Source organism: Equus caballus, chromosome X (assembly GCF_041296265.1).
Source record: "Equus caballus isolate H_3958 breed thoroughbred chromosome X, TB-T2T, whole genome shotgun sequence".
NCBI lineage: Eukaryota > Metazoa > Chordata > Mammalia > Perissodactyla > Equidae > Equus > Equus caballus.
Window position 1 is genome coordinate 145858231 of NC_091715.1, and position 20732 is coordinate 145878962.

General features: G+C 37.3%; 1 protein-coding gene across 4 annotated transcripts in view; it reads right to left on the reverse strand.

Moving 5' to 3' along the window:
* Positions 1-20732, reverse strand: part of TMLHE (trimethyllysine hydroxylase, epsilon) — a 93793-nt gene that overhangs the window by 60308 nt on the left and 12753 nt on the right. For all 4 annotated transcript variants that reach the window (XR_011434841.1, XR_011434842.1, XM_001498280.6 and 1 more), the window contains exon 2: positions 1335-1516. Coding sequence is in view for 2 of the 4 variants with exons in the window: in XM_001498280.6 (XP_001498330.1) it covers positions 1335-1515 (181 nt within the window). In the remaining 2 variants the exon portion in view is untranslated. The remainder of the gene's footprint in view (positions 1-1334; positions 1517-20732) is intronic.

The window sequence follows — 20732 nt, forward strand, 5'->3', positions numbered from 1 at the left end:
AGTTCTGATGGTGCTTTGTCTTTTCAACTTGTGTTACTTCTTACCTTTCAGGATATTTTGTAATTTTGTCATTGCTCTTGCAAGCCAGATGTGTTGTATAGAGAAGTAGATACTGAGGTAAATAAGACTTTAGGGTGAGTATTTATATGAATCTGGCCAAGAGTTGGGCTATGCCTGATGTTTGTTGTCTCTAGGAGTACCAGAGGTATTAAATTCCTCTAGTGATCTTGCTTTTGTCTCCCCTCTTGTCATCGTCCCTTTCCTTTGTGTTGCACCTCAGAGAAAGTTTGTCTCTTGTAGCTTTCCCAGCTGTAATCCACGTCATTTTAAGTGGAGGCTTATTATCTGATTGTAATGTAGGGGGAGGAGGGCATTCTCTAATCTTTGGACTAAGTGTCAGTCTTTGGAGTGCACAGTGAGCCTGTGTCTTGGTAGTGTGGCGTTCACAATTGTGTTTGCTCCTTTCCAGGGTGCTGTTGGTTGAATTGTATTCCCCAAAAAGATATGCTGAAGTCTAAACCCCTAGTACCTGTGAATGATATCTTATTTGGAAACAGGGTCTTTGAAGATAATGAAGATAAGATGAGGTCATATTGAATTAGGGTGGGCCCTAAATTCAACAACTGGTATCCTTATAAGGAGAGAGAGATTTGAAGACAGAGAGGAGACACAGGGAAGAAGGCCATGTGATTATGGAGGCAGAGAGTAGAGTGATGTTGCCACAAGCCAAGGAACACAAAGGATTATTGGCAAGCAACAGAGAATCTAGAAGAGGCAAGGGAACAGTTCTCTCAGAGAGACTTTGGAGGGAACATGGCCTTGCCAACATCTTGATTTCAGACTTCTGGCCTCCAGAACTGTGATAATTTGTTACAGCAGCACTAGGAGACTAATATACAAGGATAAAGCTTTTTTTCCCTCTCCCATCTAATACCTTCCCTGACTGTAGCATTTCCAGTATATGTTTTTGAAACTCTCTCCCTTGTATACTGAGGCTTCCTTTTCTTTCTTTTTTTCCCTTAGATTAGATACATTGGGGCTGGAGCAGGTCAGCATTCCCTTCCCCTAGCTGGGATAAGATTTTACTGTTGCCCTATATTATTTTTGTCTTTCTTGCAACCTGTAGGATAATCTTGGAAATAAATGGCTAGAGGCCCTCACAACTCCACAGAAAATATTTTGAGTCAACATAAAAAGTATCTATCATTTCACAACAATGTAAATATATTTAACACTTCTGAACTGTACACTTAAAAATGTTTAAGATGTTAAATTCCATGTTATGTATTTTTTATCACAATTAAATATAAACTGTATGTTTTCACACATCTTACCAAAATGATCTTCATGTTGCTGCCAAGCACAGTTCGGATACTTGGAGGCTGTATGGTGCCAATGGACGGCTAATGGAAATAAGCTATTGAAGCTGGGCTGTTGAAGTGCCCAACATATGACTCTTCCCCTCAGTAGGTCCTGGAGACTGCTTTGAAGGTGGGACAACCTGTGGCACCACATCCTAGAAAATTGGACAGTAAGAAGAGAGAGTTAGTAACAACATAAAACAACTTCCATGAATCTATAGGAATAACACTACAGATGTAACTATGTAGAAAAATAGATGTAATTATCTCAAATACAGAGGATTAAACAAAGGATAAATTCTGAAAAGCTAAGCATAAGTGGTCTATAATCATTACTTCCATTTTCTCACCAGCCACTCTTATTTTACGCCTTGTAATCTTCCTTTTACCTCAATATCTAACTGAAGTGGTTCTTTAAAAATTCACCAATTTTAATCTTACAACCACATAAAAAAAAGGATTGCTTTCCAGGTCTCATCCTTCTGAGCCTGAGAAAAAAGAGCAGAGCTGGAGGTATCATAATCCCTGACTTCAAAATATTCTACAAAGCTATAGTAATCAAAACAGCATGGTACTGGAAACCAGAAACACAGATCAATGGAACAGAATTGAGAGCCCAGAAGTAAACCCGCACATCTATGGACAGCTAATCTTCAACAAGGGAGCCAAGAACATACAATGGAGAAACAAAAGTCTCTTCAAAAAATGATGCTGGGAAAATTGGACAGCCACATGCAAAAGAATGAAAGTAGACCATTATCTTGCACCATATACAAAAACTAACTCAACGTGGATTAAAAAACTGATAAAGAATGGATAAACAATTTAATGTAAGACCTGAAATCACAAAACTCATTGAAGAAAACAGGCATTGTGCTCTTCAACATCAGTCTTAGTAGTGTATTTTTTTTTGGTGCAGAAGATTGGCCCTGAGCTACCATCTGTGCCATTCTTCCTCTTTTTGCTTAAGGAAGATTGGCCTTGAGCTAACATCTGCACTGATATTCCTCTACTTTGTACATGGGATGCTGCCACAGTGTGGTTTGGTGAGCAGTGAGTAAGTCTATGCCCAGGATCTGAACCCACAAATCCCAGGCCACCAAAACAGAGTGTGTGAACTTAACCCCTATGTTACTGGGCTGGCCCCCTAGAAGTGTACTTTTGAATACCATGTCTACCAGGCAAGGGAAACAAAAGGAAAAATAAACAAGTGGGACTACATCAAATTAAAAAGGTTCTTCACAGCAAAGGAAGTCATCAACAAAATGAAAAGACAGCCTAGAAATTAGGAGAAGGTATTTATAAACCATATATCCTATAAGGGGTTAATATCCAAAACAGATAAAGAATTAATTCAACTCAACAACAAAGAAACAAACAACCTGATCAAAAAATGGGCAGAGGATATGAACAGACATTTTTCCCAAGAACATATACAGATGGCCAACAGGTGCATGAAAAGCTGTTCAACATCACTAATTATTAGGGAAATGCAAATCAAAACTACAATGAGATATCACCTCATGCCCGTTGGAATAGGTATTATTAAGTGTTGGAAATAACAAGTGTTGGAAAGGATGTTGAGAAAAAGGAACCCTCATACCCTGCTGGTGGGAAGGTGAACGGGTGCAGTGACTATGGAAAACAGTATGGATACTCCTCAAAATTTAAAAATAAAACGATTGTATGATCTAGCTATTCCATTTCTGGGTATTTATCCAAAGAACACTAAAACACTAATTCAAAAAGATATTTGCACCCTATGTTCATTGCAGCATTATTCACAATAGCCAAGACTTGGAATCAACCTAAGTACCCATCAATGGATAAATGGATAAAGAAGATGTGGTATATGTATACAATGAAATACTACTCAGCTATAAAAAAAGAGGAAATCATGACATTTACTACAACATGGATGAACCTTGAAGGTATTATGCTAAGTGAAATAAGTCATACAAAGACAATTAGTGTATGACTTTACTCACGTGGAGGAAACGGAAAAGAGATTGGTGGTTACCAGAGGAGAAGGGGGTGAGGGAAGGGCAAAAGGGGTAAAGGGGCACATGTGTATGGTGATGGATGGAAACTAGACTTTTGACAGTGAACATGATGCAGTCTATACAGAAGACAAAATATAATGCATACACTTGAAATTTTTATAATATTATAAACCAATGTGACCTCAATAAAATAATTTTAAAAAATAAAGAAAGAATATGTATTCTGTAGTTGGTGCATGTGGTTGTTTGTATATGTCTATGTCAATTAGGTCAAGTTTGTTAACATTATTGTTCAACCCTTCTATATACTTATTGGTTTTACTTGTCTGATGTTCTATCAGTAAATGAGAGATGTGTGTTAAGATATCTGATTATGACTGTGAATTTATTTATTGGATATCTCTCAATTTTTGCTTTGTACATTTTGAGTGTTAAGTGCATACAAATTAGAATAATTTTATTTTCTTGGTGGATTGCCTCTGTTATCATTATAAAATATCTCTATGTTTAATGAAGATTCTTGCCTTAAAGTCAACTTTGTCTGATATTAACATCTCTACATCAGTTTTCTTTTGGGTAGTATTTGCATTGTATACTACTTCCACTCTTTTACTTTTGGTCTTCCCATATCCTTTCATTTAACTTGTGTCTCTTATAGACAGCACATAGCTAGATTTTGTTTTTTCAGCAGTCTAATAATCTTTGCCATTTAATTGATGTGTTCAGCCCATTTACATTTAATATAATTATTGATTTATTTGAGTTTAACTCTACTACAGTCATGCACTGCATAATGACATTTCAGTCAACAATGGACCACATATACAATGGTGGTCCCGTAAGATTTGTACCACATAGCCTAGGTGTGTAGTAGGCTATACCATCTAGGTTTGTGTAAGTGTACTCTATGATGTTCACACAACAACGAAATTGCCTAACAACACATTTCTCAGAATGTATTCCTGTCATTAAGTGATGTGGGGCTGTATATCAATATTTGCTTTCTATTTGTCTTGTCTGTTTTGTTACCTTTTCTCTCTTGCCTTGTTTTGCACTTATTAGGTAATTTGTATCATTACATTTCTTTTTTTGTTTATTTCTTCACTATACTTTCTTTTACTGTTTTTTTTCTTTTTTGAGGAACATTAGCCCTGAGCTAACATCTGTGGCTAGATGTGGCTAAATGGAGGGACAATCTTCCTCTATTTTATATGTTGAATGCCTGTCAGTTTGATAAGTGTTGCACAGGTCTGCACCTGGGATCTGATCCAGCGAACCCTGGGCCATCAAAGGAGAGTGTGAACTTAACTGCTGTGCCACTGGGCCAGCCCTTCTTTTACTGGTTTTTTAAAAATAATTCAGGATTACAACATATATTTTTAATTTATTAAATTATAATGCAAATTAGAGAATTTTATTAACTCCATTTATCCTCCTTCTTCAACTGCTGTTATGTATTTTAATCACACATACACAGACATAGCCCACATGACATTACTATTTTTGTTTTATAAATCAATGGACATTGAGATCTACCCATGTATCTAATCTCTCCATTGTACTTCATTCCATTGTATATCATCAAGCTTTCATTTGGGATCATTTTACTTCTGCCTGAAAATCCTTAATATTTCCTTTGGTGTTTGGTGGCACATTCTCTAAGTTTTGGACCATCTAAAAACATCTATTTTCCTTTCATTTTTGAAGGCTATTTTCACTGTATATAGAATTTTAGATTGGCAGTTACTTTCTCCAACATTTTGAAGATACAATTTCATTATCTTCACATTGTTTCTGTTGAGAAGTCAAAGCCAATCTAATTGCTACTTCTTGTTAATGTAATACATCTTTTTTCTCCAACTGCTTTTAAGATTTATTTTCTTTATTTTTTAGCAGTTTGTATTAAAATACACCTACATGAGGTTTTCTTTTTTTTATTCTGCTTTGATTTACAGCACTTTTTGAATCTATGACTTGATGCTTGTGATAGGCAGAAGTCTAAGATGACCTCCAGTGATCCTTGCCATATTATAATCACTTCCCCTGGAGTGTGAGAAGGACTATGAATACGATGGTATTTCACTTGTGTGAATAGTTTATGTATATGGCACAGGTGACTTTAAGAAAGGGAGATGATTCTTGGTTGGGCTGACCTAACCCAGTGATCCCTTAAAAGGAACAGGGCTCTTTCTGGTGAAAGAGACTTGAAGCAGGAGAGGGATTTGCTGTCAAGGAGATTCTCCATTGGCTTTGAAGATGGGGGGGACTATGTGGCAAGTAATGCAGGCAGACTCTAGGAACTGAGAGGAACCCACAGCTGACATGCAGCAAGGAAACAGCAAACTCAGTCTTACAGCTATGTGGAACTGAATTCAGACAACAATCTGAATGAAGCTGGATGTAGATTCTTAGCCAGAGCCTCCAGAAAGGAATGCAGCTTAGCCAACACCCTGTTTTCAGCCTTTATTATACTGATCAGAGAACCCAGTCATGCCAGGCCTGGTCTCTGACCTACAGAACTGTGAGGTAATAAATGGATGTTGGTTTAAGCCACTAAGTTTGTGGTAAATTGCTATGCAGCAATAGCAAAATAATACAATGCTTTGTTACTTTTGGAAAACTCTTAGTCATCATCTCTTCGAATATTGTTTCTGTGCCATTCTCTCTCTCCTCTCCTTTAGGACTCCTATTACAAATATATCAGCTCCTTACACACACTAAGTACCAGGCACCATTATAAGTGCTGGAAATATTTCAGTAAACAAAACAAATATTCCTGTCCTCATGAAGCACCTTTTAATGGAATCCTGCTCTCCCTCCTCCCATAGTTTCCTTCATCACAGTTGATCCCAGTACCATCCAATCAGTTGTATAACTGGTTCGATCTGAAATCTGTGGTTCAAACTTGATTCCTCCTCTTTAAAATTTCTCCCCTATAGACAATTATCAAATCTTGGTAACTTTTACCCCCTAAATGATTCTTAAATCTGACCCACTGCATTATATCTCCACTTGCCATGATCCCAGCCAAGGTTCACAATTATTTCTCACTCAAAGACTGCAACGGCCTCCTAACTGATCTATCCACATACACACTTGCCCTCCCTTCAAACCATTTAGCACACTGTAGAAAGAGTAAACTAAAATAGGTATGTCAGTACACCATTCCCTTTGAATGGACCCCTAGGGCCTTCAGTGTAAAGTCCAATTTCCTTATTGTATGTAATGCTTTCCCATTACCTGGTCCCCAGCTACCTCTCAACATCACTTGCTGCTATTTCCCTCCTTGTATTTTACTGCTTATAGTCTCCCAGACCCACTATACTCTATCCTGATTCTAAGAAACTCATGTTCATGTTCTTTTTTCCCTCAAACTGGAAGCCCTCCCTACTCTGCCTTTTATTCATCTTTCAAGAATTAGTAGAGATATCATCTCACTTGAGAATTCTTCCCTAAACTCCCAGAATGAACTAATAGCTTTCTGTTGTTCTCTCATAATACTGTTTTTGTCTCTACTTTCCTTTTTAATACATTTTGTTTATATTATGTTTTTATATCTTTCCCCATAGTAATTCTTGGATGCTCCTCAATAGGAAGACTTATGTCTCATTCATTTTTGCACCCTAACATCTAGCTTGGTTCCTAGTACTTAGTAGAACTCCATAAATGTTTGTAGGAATTGGATTGAATTACTTTTCTTCTAGCTTTACATAGCCTCTTTAAATCTGGGAAGATGTCTGCTATAAATCTTAACTTAAGTAACAAAAATATTGACTAGGTCAAGACAAAAGTAGGGTTTGCAGCAGGCCATCAGAAACTCTTTCTTTGCCTATGGTCTGTTTAGCAGCACTATAGTAATTTAATTAATTAATACATAATTGTATTAATTATCTAACACATCAATATGGGTTCATAATTCTTGTTCATAAGAGTGTCATAAAAGACTTGTGAAAATCTTGCTGAATTTCATTCATTCATTCATTTAATGTACATGTTAGGTCTGCTATATTTCCATAAACTACCTCCAATAATCTTGTCAGAAATAAAAATTAGATTTGTAGGGAATGTCTTTGTCCACAACTTTGTAATTTTTTAAGTTCTCACTTAAATGAAAATCTGTTCTAGAAGCTAACCCAAGAGATATTTAGCCCACTGATTAGTAGATGGGAATTTATTCCTTCTTTTTCTTTGTTATAAGTGGTAATATATTTACATAAATCCAGTCTTAAAACATCTCTCCTATTCTCCTTAACTCCTTTCATCACTGAGAGTAGTTTAACGATATCATCTGAGTTATAACTTATCCTTGCCAGGGCACATGTACTTTTTCTTTCTGAGAACATAGTCAAAATATTGCTCTTGTTGTCTTTACAAATATTTCTTTCTACAAGCCTGAGGTAATTTGGGGCTTATCTTACCTAGTCCTTTAGGCACATGCCACCTGTTATATGCATCTTTCTTTTCCATCTTTTATATATTATCCTTTGAAAAAAAAACGAAGTATGAGCTCATTGTAAAACTTCCTATGAAGCCCCATGGTTTCCCTCATTTCTCCTTTAATAGAATAATTGCTGTTTCATAGTCAAAATTATGTCTTTGAGAGCCTCGCAACCTTTAAAGTCTAAAGCCATCTTAAAATAAATTAAGGTCCAACAAGTATCAATCACAATAACAGAAACTTTTGGAGAACAGCCATATCTAGAAATTCTAGTCAGAGTAAGCAATTACATAATAGGTCAATCTGAATCTTTTCATGGTTATTACTAAGGAAGAGGCATCACCTCCTGAAAGGCTTAAAGCCAAGAGTCCATTTAGCTCCTGTCAATTTTTCCTTCCAAATGTCTCTCAGATTTGTCCTTCTCTTTCCATTCCTATAGGTGCCTTCATCACCTCATACCTGGACTACTGCCATAGACTAGATGGTTTCCTTGTCTCCAGTCCATCCATATTCCAATCCATTTTCCATACTATTGCCAGATTAATCTTCTTAAAACACTTTCATCATGTCACTCTCCTGTCTGAGACCTAGGTCGAATGTCACCTTTGTAAAATCTTCCTAACTCCTCTAGGAAGAGTTAGTAGCTGCCTACTCAGTGTTTTCACAGCTCTTTGTGCATATCCTTATTAGTGCACTTACAACACATATAATAATAGTCTGTGTAATTAGTTTTCTCTCCCAATTTGCTGAGAGCTCCTTGAGGGCAAGCAAAAGGATTGAGTCATTACTTTACACAATGGCACTCAAGGCTTTACATAATTGGCCCCATCTATCTTGCCCCATTGCCTTAAAGCCTTGACATATGTTGTTTCCTCTGCCTACCATGTTTTCCCTCTCTTTCTTCCTATTCATTCTTCGTCTCAAGTTAAATATCAATTTATTAAAGAAATGTCCCTGGCACCCTTATTAACTAATTCATTAGTTGATAAATTCATTTAACGAACATTTATTGGGTGCCAACTTTGTGCCAAGAACTATTTTAGGCACTTGGGATATATCAGTGAACAAAACAAACAAAACTTTCTGCTTTTGTGTAGCTTATCTTCTAGTGGGAGGAGGCAGACAAAGATAAACATAATAAGTAAATTATATAGTATATTAGAAGGCAATAAGAGCTATGAAAAAAACCCGGCAAGATAAAGGGGTGTGGAGGAGGTAGTAGGACTTTTAAATATGGTGGTAAGAGTAGAATTCATTGAGAAAGATGACACTTGAACAAAGAAGGAGTTAATCATGATGATATCTGATATAAAGTAGGCCAGTACAAAGGGTCTAAGCTGGAATTATATCTGTTGTGGCCAAAGAAAAGCATAAAAACCAGTGTGGCTGGAGCTGAGTAAGCAAGGGGTAGAATAATAGGAGATGATGTCAGAAAGGCGGGGGTATGTGGATCAGATCATGTAGGGCTTTACATGCTAACACATAAAAACTTTGATTTTTACTTTGAAAGAAACGATGGACAACTGTAGGGATTTAAAGCAAAGAAGTAACATCATGACTTATGTTTTCAATGGATCATTCTGGCTGCTGTATAGAGAATAAACTATAAAGGGGCCAAGGAAAGAAGGAGGAAGACCTGTTATTAGGCTATTGCAGTATTGCAGCTATTGAAGTAATCCAGGCAAGAAATGATAGTGGCTTAGACTAGGGTGGTAGAAGTGGAGGTTGTGAAAAGTGGCTAGTTCTGTATATTTTTGAAGATACAGACAAGAAGCCTTGTTAATGGATAAGATATGAGGTATGAAAAAAATATGAATGTCATTCAAGTTATTTGGATGAAGCAACTGAAAAGATGGAATTGTCATCAACCAAAATAAGGAAGACTGCTGGAGCAGGCTTGAAGATCAGGAGTTCAATTTTGGATCTGTTAAATTTAAGATGTCTGTTAGATTTCTAAGTGTAAATATCAAGCTGGCAGCTGTATATATGAGTATTAAGTTCAGGTGAAGAGGTCTGAACTGGAGATATGAATTTGAGAGTTGTCCTATAGTTGATATTTAAAGTCATGAAACTGAACGAGACCACCAAGGGAGTCAGTGTAGAAAGAGAAGAGGATCGATGCTCTTGTTATTTTCTCATAGATCCATTTACTTTTCCTTCGATGCACTTATTACAATTTATAATTATATATTTATTTTTTTTTATTTCTGTGACTATTTGGCTAATGTCTGTTTGCCTTATTACAAGAAAAAGCTCCAAGGAGTTCAGGGTCTATGCCATTTTTTCCACCACTACCAGCAGCTGGCATAATAACTAGCACAATAATATATTGGGTTACATGAGCTAAAAGAACGCTCCTTTACATCAAGGTCTCAAAATTAAATGCCCACAGGGGCTAGGCAAGAAACACAAATAAGTCAAGTATAGACAATAGGGAATTGTGGTGGAAAGAGGGGTGAACTGAAGAATGTTTGATCTATCCAAAAATCCCAGCCACTCCCCAGCTCTAACTGGTTATTGCCAGACAGGCCTAGTGTTGCCAGATCTTCAGAATTTTTTAGAGGAGCCAGAAATACAGATTATATATGAAATCTCCCAATTTGTAATGCTGACAACAGCATTAGTCTGGGTCTTCTGAAAAGGAGATGCCATGATAGGAACGATGTTCAAGTGATTTATTAGGGGAAATGTATGAGAGAAAATGGAGAGAGAGTCTGAAAACCCTGGGAGAGTTATCAGACCATGGTGTAGGTCTGATCACTGTGGAGAAGAGAGAGAAAGAAGCAAGGTCTTAGACTGCAACATAGTGCTAAGAAGGTTTCAACGATGTTGTTGGAGAGTCCTCAAGCCAAACGTGGCCATTAGAGGAGTATAAGCCTCCAAGGAACAGGGCTTCATTAATACCCTTGCCATGCTCAGTCCGTAATTGGGAGCAGTCTGTGGGAAGTGTGGCCTCACACAGCAGCTGGGCCCTTGGTCAGTTATACTTCCTTTACTGAGATATTTGAGAGGCACTTTGTTGTGGGCACCACAACAACTAAATCTAAGACTGTGGTGGCCAGAACAGTATAGGCCAAAAATACATCTTCAAGTTATATTCAGCCCAAATGTGGACAGTTTTCAACACCTGCTCTAGTTACTAACTTACATTACACAGCCAACAAGCTAGTTATATATAGATCCTGAGGTAGGCCAAAACAGGTCACCAACAGCATCTAGGTAGTAGGGCTTAAGATACCAGATTAGAACATGAAAAGCATTAGTTGAGGTGGGTTAAAAACACACTGCTAGAATAGAGAGGTGGTTTCCAAAAGGTGCAACCCAACAGGAAAAAGTACTCAGTAAATGTATTGCTTAAAGCAAAGTGTCTATAAGCATTATAGGAGAATAAACAGTGAAGCTGAAAGACAGAAATGGATGATAATCCTTGACAAAGCAGAGCACTGCAGATCTTTTTTACATGAAAGGAGAATGAGCACTGTTACATATACTTTATCTAGTATGCTGTGAGAAGAGAAGCAAGAGCTTAAAGAATTTGAGGTCTGAAAAGCAATGACAATTGTGGCCCTTGGTAAGAAACAATAATGTCTAGCAGGACATGGCCAATTTCATCAATGCATCTACTGTAATGAGTATGGTTTATGTTACTGGAAGGCAGGGCAGGACCGGTTGAGGTAAAGTTTATGTCAAACAAGGGTGGTCTAGGGTCAACAGTATGTGCAGTTGCCCTTTGAGTTTTCCTGGTATGTCCTTAGAGTGAATAGACCTTATGTTTCTGCACGCTGCAGGACATAATGTCAAATGCAGTGCTACCGAAGGTCTTTAAGTGACGTCTTCCAAGAACCACAGAGGCACACTGGGATGGCATTATGGTTCAGGCAGAGAACTTGGGCTTGGACTTGGCCCATCAGGACTTAACAAGTGGCAGTGAAAGTGTAGTTCCTCCAACCCACAATCACACACACACCTCAACCACACATTCCATATCCAGGTGCTAAGTCAGGTTTTTCTGAATCTTCACCAGGCTCTGCGAAGCACAGGTGCTGGTCTGTTGTTGCTTCTAGATGAAGCCTACTGATACTGATGCCTGCTGGAGGGGCATCCATATACCCTACAGAGGCTGACTTTATAGGAGGGACCACCCACCTGTACTTTGAGAGTGGCCTTTGGCTGCTGAGGCTTTGTAGTAAAAGTATGGACAAAGCACCCCTTCACCCATGTGGGGTCTTCTGTACTGTTCTGTTAGAGAAGATGCATAGATGTTGTGAGATAAGATGTGGTATAAATGAAGAGCCCCCCCTAAATGCCTTGGTATGCTTTGGAGCCCTAGGGCCCATAATGAAATCTGGACAGCTATAATGAATTACTAGAAAAAAAAGTTTCCAATAGAAGCATAGGTGTCACAGTTAGTGCGTTTAAAATGAAACCTGAACCAGGGCTCTGTGCATGTGTGTGCTTTCCAGGGAGTGTATGAGGAGAAAGATGACTTCAAGACTAGCAACTATACTCTTGTGTTCTGTTAGCTAGCTGATTGATTAGCATTCCTAATATAAAGAGAGGCAGCTTCCTCTCTCAGGGCTATACTTGTCAGATATATTGTCTTCTGGGGCATCATTATCTTTTGCAAAGACTCACCACGGTGCCACTAGAATCACTGTTTCAGGGTCAGATTTTCTGAGGGGCAAGTATTGCAATCCAAGGAAGATTTCCATCAGTGTCTAGGTGGAAGGTTGTGAGCATTGCTAAAACCATGAGAGAAACCATCAGAGATAGTCTAAGGATGACCTACTGATATGACAAGGTAAGACTGCAGTCAGGAGAAACAGAAGGTTACAATGACTGTTCAATACCAAGGATGAGGCAAAGGTGCAATAGGAGAAACAAATAGCAAAGATGGTTTCTAGGAGAGTCAAGTGCGAGATGGGCCAGTGTTAGTCAGATAGAATGGTTTATGATTTCCCTATTAATGGCCACTTATGTGCCAGGACTCCTTTTTTTATAGTTTGAGGTACACGCTGAAAAAGTGGGTATATATGGTTGAAGGAGACAAACTATTCTAGTCAGGGGAGGTCTCAGTGGTTCTAATAATGGTGGTGCTCATAATACTTTTTACCTTAGAATGTTCTCTTCACTCCATGTAAAATCTCTATTTATCCTTCAAGAACCACTTCAAATCCTGTTCATTCAAAGAAGCTTTCCTCACCTCACCTGGACTACACAGATTTCTGTCTTTTCTTATGGTCAATGGCACATACTGTTTGAACCAAACATGAGGGTATTGTCTTGATTTGAACTGTTCTCTTAATAGATTCAAGTGTGTAAGCTTTGATTCTCCAAATAGGCTATAAATTCCATGAGGTCACAGAATAAATTTCTTTGTAACCCCCATAGTGCCAAACATATACTAAAGACTCGATATATTTTTATGTGAATTAAATTAAATCAAGATCCTACAATCACTGGTTGCAGAATAATCAGAAATACCTGGGGAATGGCCACAGCTAGAAATTCTAGCAATCACATATAGGTCAAATTCAATATCTTCATGGTTACTACAAAGAAAGAAACACAATCTCCTGAAAGGTTGCAAGCCAAAAACTAGGGCATTTTGATTGCTGAATGACTGGCAGTTACTCTGAGAAAAATGACCGCATTAGGAATTGGAATGAAAACAACTTTGCCTCTACTTTTTCTGCAGCAAAAGAATCATGCTAAGAACTTGAAATACCAAATGTCTACATTTTACCTCAAATTACAAAACGAAGCAAAACAAATTATCCAATGGAAAAAAATAAATCACTCAAAATAGATGCCTAAAATAAATACAGGCAGGACTTTGGAATGACCGAGTGAAGAGCTCAGCAAAACTACTCCCCCAAAAGCAAAGATAAACTGGACAAAGTTATCAAAAACAACCTCTTCATGACCCTTGAAACTGACCAAAATCGTACAACAAATTGAGAAGCATTAATTCAAAAAAACTACAGAACCTTGAGTAGGAATGGTGAGAATCTGTGGCATTTTAATCTGGGGCTGTTCCCACCCCCCAACCATCTCAGTGGCATGGTAGTTCTAAATGTACAGTGGAGACCCTAAGAACTGACAGCTCCACTGATGGAGGGTGCTGCCATGATCTGGAGCAAAGCACAATAAAAACCATGTCCAAAGGCATTGCTGAAAACAATAGCAATCTCAGTGGGAAATATTCAAGGAAGGCCAACATCATAGCTAGCCTAATATCTCGATACTGGTCATGGAGAACTACAGACTAGGAGATCAGCTAGAAATTTAACAGGGATATTCAAGGAATGAGACAGCCAAAGTAGGCCTTGAAAAGCTCTCATATATCCCTGGGGGTCTGGCAGATCATACACATGTGCAAGGCTGCACACTGACTTAGGAGAGGTCAAGGTGGGTCTCAGATATGTAGTTGACCTTGGGAAAATAGGAGGCCTTGTTCACACAGAAAGTAAGAGCTGGGACAGAACTTGTAAACAACCTGAACTAAGACTGTGTTTCCCATCACACATGCAGACCTATTGGCAAAGGGCAGGAAACTTACTGGTTTAAGATTCTAATCACAGTCTGACCCCATTAGCTGACCACTAAGCTATGCTGACACAGAGGTAATATTATCTAAAGTGTCCAGTTATCAGTCAAAAAAGAAATGAGACATGCAAAAAACATTTATGTGTGATCCATATACAGGGAATAAAAAAGCAGTTAATAGAAACTGTCTCTGAGAGGCTCAGATGTTGCTTATAGCAGATAAGGACATAAATATGCTCAAAGAACTAAAGAAACCATGTTTAACGAATTCAAGGGAAGTATAATGGAAATGATTTATCACACAGAGAAGAGAAATAAACAGAAATTATAAAAAGAATCAAATGGGAACTCTGGAGTTGAAAACTACAATAACTGAAATAAAAACTTCACTAGGAGGATTCCACAGCAGATTTAAGCTGGCAGAAGTAGTAATCTATAAGCTTGAAGATAGACGAGTAGAGATTATTTGATCTTTATAACAGAAAGAAAAGGAATTTAAAAAAAGTTAACAGAGCCACAGAGATGTGTGGGACCAATCTGTATTAGTTTGCTAGGGCTACCATAACAAAGTACCAGAAACTGGATAGCTTAAACAACAGAAATGTATTGTTTCACAGTTCTGGAGGCTAGAAGTCTGAGATCTAGGTGTTGGCAAGGTTGATCCCTTCTAAGGGCTGTGAGGGAAAGATCTGTTCCACACCTCTCTTCTTGATTTGTAGATGGCCATCTTCTCCTTGTGTCTTCACACTGTCTTCCCTCGATGTGTGTCTCTGTTTCCAAATTTCCCCTTTTATAAGGATACCAGTCCTATGGCATTAGGGCCCACCCTCATGACCTCATTATAACTTGATTACCTCTGTAAACACCTTATCTCCAAATAAGGTTACATTTTGGTGTATAGCGGGTTAGGACTTCAACATTATGAATTTGGAGGGGTGGGGACACAATGTAACCCATAATACAACCTATGAATAATTGGAGTCCAGGAAGGAGCAGAGAGGCAAAAAGGACTGAAAAAAAAAACCTGAAAGTATAATTGTCAAAAAACTTCCCAAACTTGATGAAAAACATTAATCTATATATCCAAGAAGGTAAAAAAACTCCAAGTAGGAAAAACGTAAAGAGATTCACATCTAGACAAATCACATTCACACTGTTGAAAGCCAACGACAACAGACAAGTTTCATAGCAGCAAGAGAAAAATAATTTCTCATGTATAAGGGAACTACAATAAGATTCAAAGCTGACTTCTCATCAGAAACAATGGAGGTAAGAGGCAGTGGAATGGCATATGCAAAATGCTGAAATAAAAAAAAAATCCTGTCAACCAAGAATTCTACAGGGAGAAAAACTATCCCTTAAAAGTGAAGGTGAAATAAAGACATTTCCACATAAACACATGGAACACTCACCAAGATAAATGACATTCTAGGTCATACAACACTCCTTAACAAATTTTAAGATAGAAATCATACAATGTCTTTTCTCAGACCACAATGGAATTAAACCAGAGATCAATAATAGAAAGATAACTGTAATATCCCAAAATATGTGGAGATTAAACAACACACTTCTAAATAATACATGGTCAAAGAAGAAATCTCAAGAGAAATTTAAAAATATTTTGAAGTACATGAAAAGGAAAACACAACTTATCAAAATTTGTGGGATATAGCAAATGCAGTGCATGGGGGTCATTTATAGCATTGAATGCGTATATTAGAAAAGAAGTAAGTATCTAAAATCAATACTCGAAATTTCCACCTTAGGAAACTAGAAAAGGAAGAAAAATTAAATCCTAAGTAGGCAGAAGAAAAGAAATAAGAATTAGAACAGACATCAATGAAATTTAAAACAGGAAATGGTGACAGGAGACTGTTAGCATGGCACTTTACCGAAAACAATCAGTAAAGACTGAGCCAGGCTAACTAAGAACAAAAAAAGAGGACACAAATTACTGATATCAAAAATGAAAGAGGGGACATCACTACAGATTCCATGAACATTAAAAGAATAATACAGGAACACCATGAACATCTCTATGCCCACAAATTTGATAACCTAGGTGAAATGGACCAATTCCATGAAAGACAGAATCTGCCAAAACTCACACAAGAAGAAATAGATGATCTGAACAGGCCTATGTTATATATGTATGTTATAGAGATGTGATTTTTTTCTATCTCTGCATGTCACTGATAAAATTGACTTGTAAAAGAGCTCAATATAATTGGCCTGAAATTAGGCACTTATAAATTAAGTATTATCAAATCTCAAAAATATAATAAAACAAAGAGCTTTTCAAGTTTACATGGTTTAGAATTAATTTTAGCAAATAAAAGCTAGTTTTAGGTTGTTGGTCTAATTGAAACAGGGATGTCTTTAGAGTTATCAATGCTGAATGTAATGCAGACATACAACTTTCATTCTGCCTGGGCTTATTAAGTTCATGTTATCTCTGTTACAAAATGTGTCAGCAAAAAAGTAACTTAAGTTGAAGTTAACTGCTTTAACTTACTTTAAGTAACTTTACGTTACTTTAAGTTATTTTAAGTTAAAGTAACTTAAGTTAATGCTAACTGCTTTAATGTCATATGAAGATTTTGTGAGTAACCTAAACTTAATTGTTGGGAAAAAATGATTTAGATAGATGAAAATGGGATCAGAGTTGTTGGGTGCAATAATTACTTTTTACGGAATGTGTGCTTGAAAAATAGCTTCCAAAATCTTTTTAGTAAGTTGAAACTTTAGAGTTTTGCTAAGTTAAATTAAATTTAGGAATTTCATTGAATATCTGGATCATTTTCCAAACAAGATAAAATACTAAAACATCAATTACTGAACATAGGTTTATCTACTTTTGGCTCCCTATTGCAAAGAAATAAAAGATAAATTTGGGTCTGTTAGTAACCATATCTTGTGCCACACTGAAAGACTGCAGTATTTACTTCTAGAAGTTATGAAATGTATTTATAAATCTGCTAGTCTATGATTGCTTAATTCTTAGTTTTCACTAGGAATTGAGGATACTAGGGGTTAAGAATTCTCCTATATGTAACTAAAGATACTAGAAATAAAAATGGAAACATCTCCATAAGCAAGGTAATTAGGTTGTGTGTTTTGGTAAAAGAAGGCATGAGTAATGGAAATGCAATTTGTTGAAGGAAAAGAAAGAAAGTTTGTCCTAAAGTGAGGCTGGTCATTTCAGACTAAGAAAGAGGAAAAACATAGGACAAGATTTAAATGCAGAAAAAGAAAGTTAAGGGGGTGGGCCAGTGGCATAGTGGTTAGATTTGCACACTCCACTTTGGCAGCCCAGGGTTCGTGGGTTCAGATCCCGGGCGTGGACCTAGCACTGCTCATCAAGCCATGCTGTGGTGGTGTCCCACATACAAAATAGAGGAAGATTGGCACAGATATTAGCTCAGGGACAATCTTCCTTGCCAAAGAAGGAAAGAAAGTTGTAGAAGGTTTTGAGAAAGGAATTTTATGCATGGTCAAGACTAAGACTAGAATGAATGAGTTTTAATATCAGAAGTAAGCTGATGAAAAATTAAAATTTGGCTTTCTTTCTGTTAAAAGGACAAGGTTTTCTGGGACTATTGGTCTGCTTCTGATAGCAGATTGTGAGAGCTCCATTATCTTTTAAGTAATATGCCTAGAAAACAGAGATTTTGTGTTTTATCAAAATTAACTTGCTGCATTATTTTTATCAGGTCTTTAATTACTTATAAAAACTGAGTCTTCTTACTATTAAGAGAGTTAAGCTTTACTTACAACTATGTAACCCTTTGTATTTGCCTTTGAAATCTTTTATTGTTATTCTGGTTAAATAGATATAATGTTATCACTTGTAATTCTAGTTACTATCTAAAAATGTATGTCACAAAAATACCCAAAGTGCCTTGTCAATTGCATTATAATGAGCCCTCATCTGATCCTTACCCATTGCCTTTTGTAAAAGTCTTTTGTCATTTACAGATAGTTACTGTTTTACTCTGATGCTTTTATAAATATATTTTGTCTTCAAAGAGATTCATGGAAAAGACTTTGACAGCCACTGTGGAACACAGGTTTTTAAAAACTTTAAGATCATAACAGTGAACTGGGTAAGAATTTCTCAAACTCTAGTTTAAAACTGATTGCTTTAATGTGTTGTTTTCCAGATGTAACAGACCCCTTTTCTCCTTTCCTTTAAGGTATCTATAACTAACAGCAATTTGGTAAAGTGTATCTTCACAAAAAAAGTTGAAGCATTTATCTTTTTCTCCCTAACTGATCCCTCCAGAATTTGGAAACTCAAGTATTCTTTTCATGACAATGCATGTATTTGCATAAATTCAATGAGACTCTGTTCTTCTTATGACAGGACACAATTGGAAATATTAGCTAATATTACCAAGGCTTTAACTGGATTGTTATACTCAAGAGAGATGTACATAGACCCAGAGATAACCAGACAGCTTTAAGGAACTGCTTGTGAAAATTGGCCTAGTATCTTGTTTACAAGGTTTCAGCAAAGCTATCTCTAAAAAAAGAGTTTATATGGTCAATCACTATTCTTGCTGCATTTATATAAATAATCAGTCCAAATTTAATACAAATTAGTTTTATTATAACTATCTCTAATAAAATAACAATGAAAGTAATTGTAGAGAGAGAAATTATCTTTGCACCTTTGCAGATATTAAATTCTAGCCCTATTAACTGTCTTTAAGGTTTTGTTATATGCCTGTAAGCTGGACTGGATCCTAATTTCTTCTTGTTTCCTTAAATGTCTGGCTATGACTTTCCAAACTAACATCTCCAATTTTTACTGTCCTTGAAATCTCCTTGGAAGGGACTAAACCAGGTCCTCCTCACTACCCAGATGGCAGCCAAACTTAAGGGACTTGAGCCTTCAGTATACATCTCACAGCTTAAGAAGGCTCCACCTGACATCTAGTCCTGTACAAATGCTGGAGACCTACAAATCAAATTCACTAGGAAGAGAACTGGCTGATTTCTGAGGCAGAGAGCTTTCCCACTATGACTGGACTCTTCTCACTATTGCATTTTACTTTATTCTCTCTCCCTCTTTCTCAGAAGGACAATGCTCTTGTCTGCATTTCCCAATCTCCTGTGAAAGGGGGAAACCTCTCTGATTGCTGGATTTGCCATCAGAAACCTCAGTCTTTCTAAGACAGTAATGACCCTTTAGTTCATCCTATAAGTAATTTCACTGAGATTCCAGATGCCTTTTTCTGTTTAAATTGTTCTGCTGGCCCATTTTACCAACTCAGCGTGCTAAGCCCACCTAAACTTGTCCCCTGCTTTAATTTAACCCAGGCTTAGAAGGGGAATACAAGATCTCTTGAATATTTGTACGAAAAATTTTGTGGGACCACCAATGTAAGTTGAATCATTTATATATTTCTTAACATGTCCGTGTATTTAGATGATCTCTCAGTATGTAACAACATACCATCAGAGCTTTGGTTATAGGATGCTAACACCTCTATGCCAACAAGCCAGTAGATAGATGATATCACTTATGTGGGGGCCTTAACTACATCCCCTGGTTACGTCTTCCTCTGTGGAGGTTTCAGTAATGGCCTTTATGCCTGGGCAACTCATTGCCTTGACAGCTGGAAAACACAAGGGCAGTGTGCCCTGGTCATACTCACTAACCTGTTCTCTCTGCATAACCAGAGACCTCTCATTGGTCTCACATGTTGAATCTCCATGGTTGCTGTAAACAAGAATTCCCAGGAGGCATCTGTGACTCTGGGTTTCCCTCCATAGGAAGAGCTTCCTTTCCATGGATCAGAGTAAGTGCCAATGAACAAATGATCAGAAATCTCTCCCTGACTCTAGAAGAGTTGGCTGACTCCACAGCCAAAGCAATTTCAGCTCAGCAAAGGTTGCTTAACTCATTGGCCAAGGTAGTTTTGGATAATCATATACCTCTTGATTATCTACTTGCTGAGCAAGGAGATGTCTCTGCAGTGATGAACACCTCCTGGTGCACACGGATAAATGCCTCTGGGGAAGTAGAAACCCAATTGCATAAGATTAGAGAGCAAGCACATTGGCTACAATGAATTTCACTTAATCCACTGTCTTTTGATCTGTTCAGCTGGTACCTTCAGGTCTGGGCTCCTGGTTTAGAACCATCTGCAAACTGGGGTTGTTGTATTGCTCTTAATCTTACTCTGTATACTTGTTGTAAAGCTCTGTACCTATTGCCTGTTGAACCTCTTTAAAAATGACATACCCAATAAGGTGATGCTGGCTCAGCACTTTGAGATGATCTTCAACATCTACAACCTTGGGGGAAATATAGACCTTAGATGGGAAATGCCTGAGAGTTCTCCTTCCTAACCTTCCTTGTTACTCAAA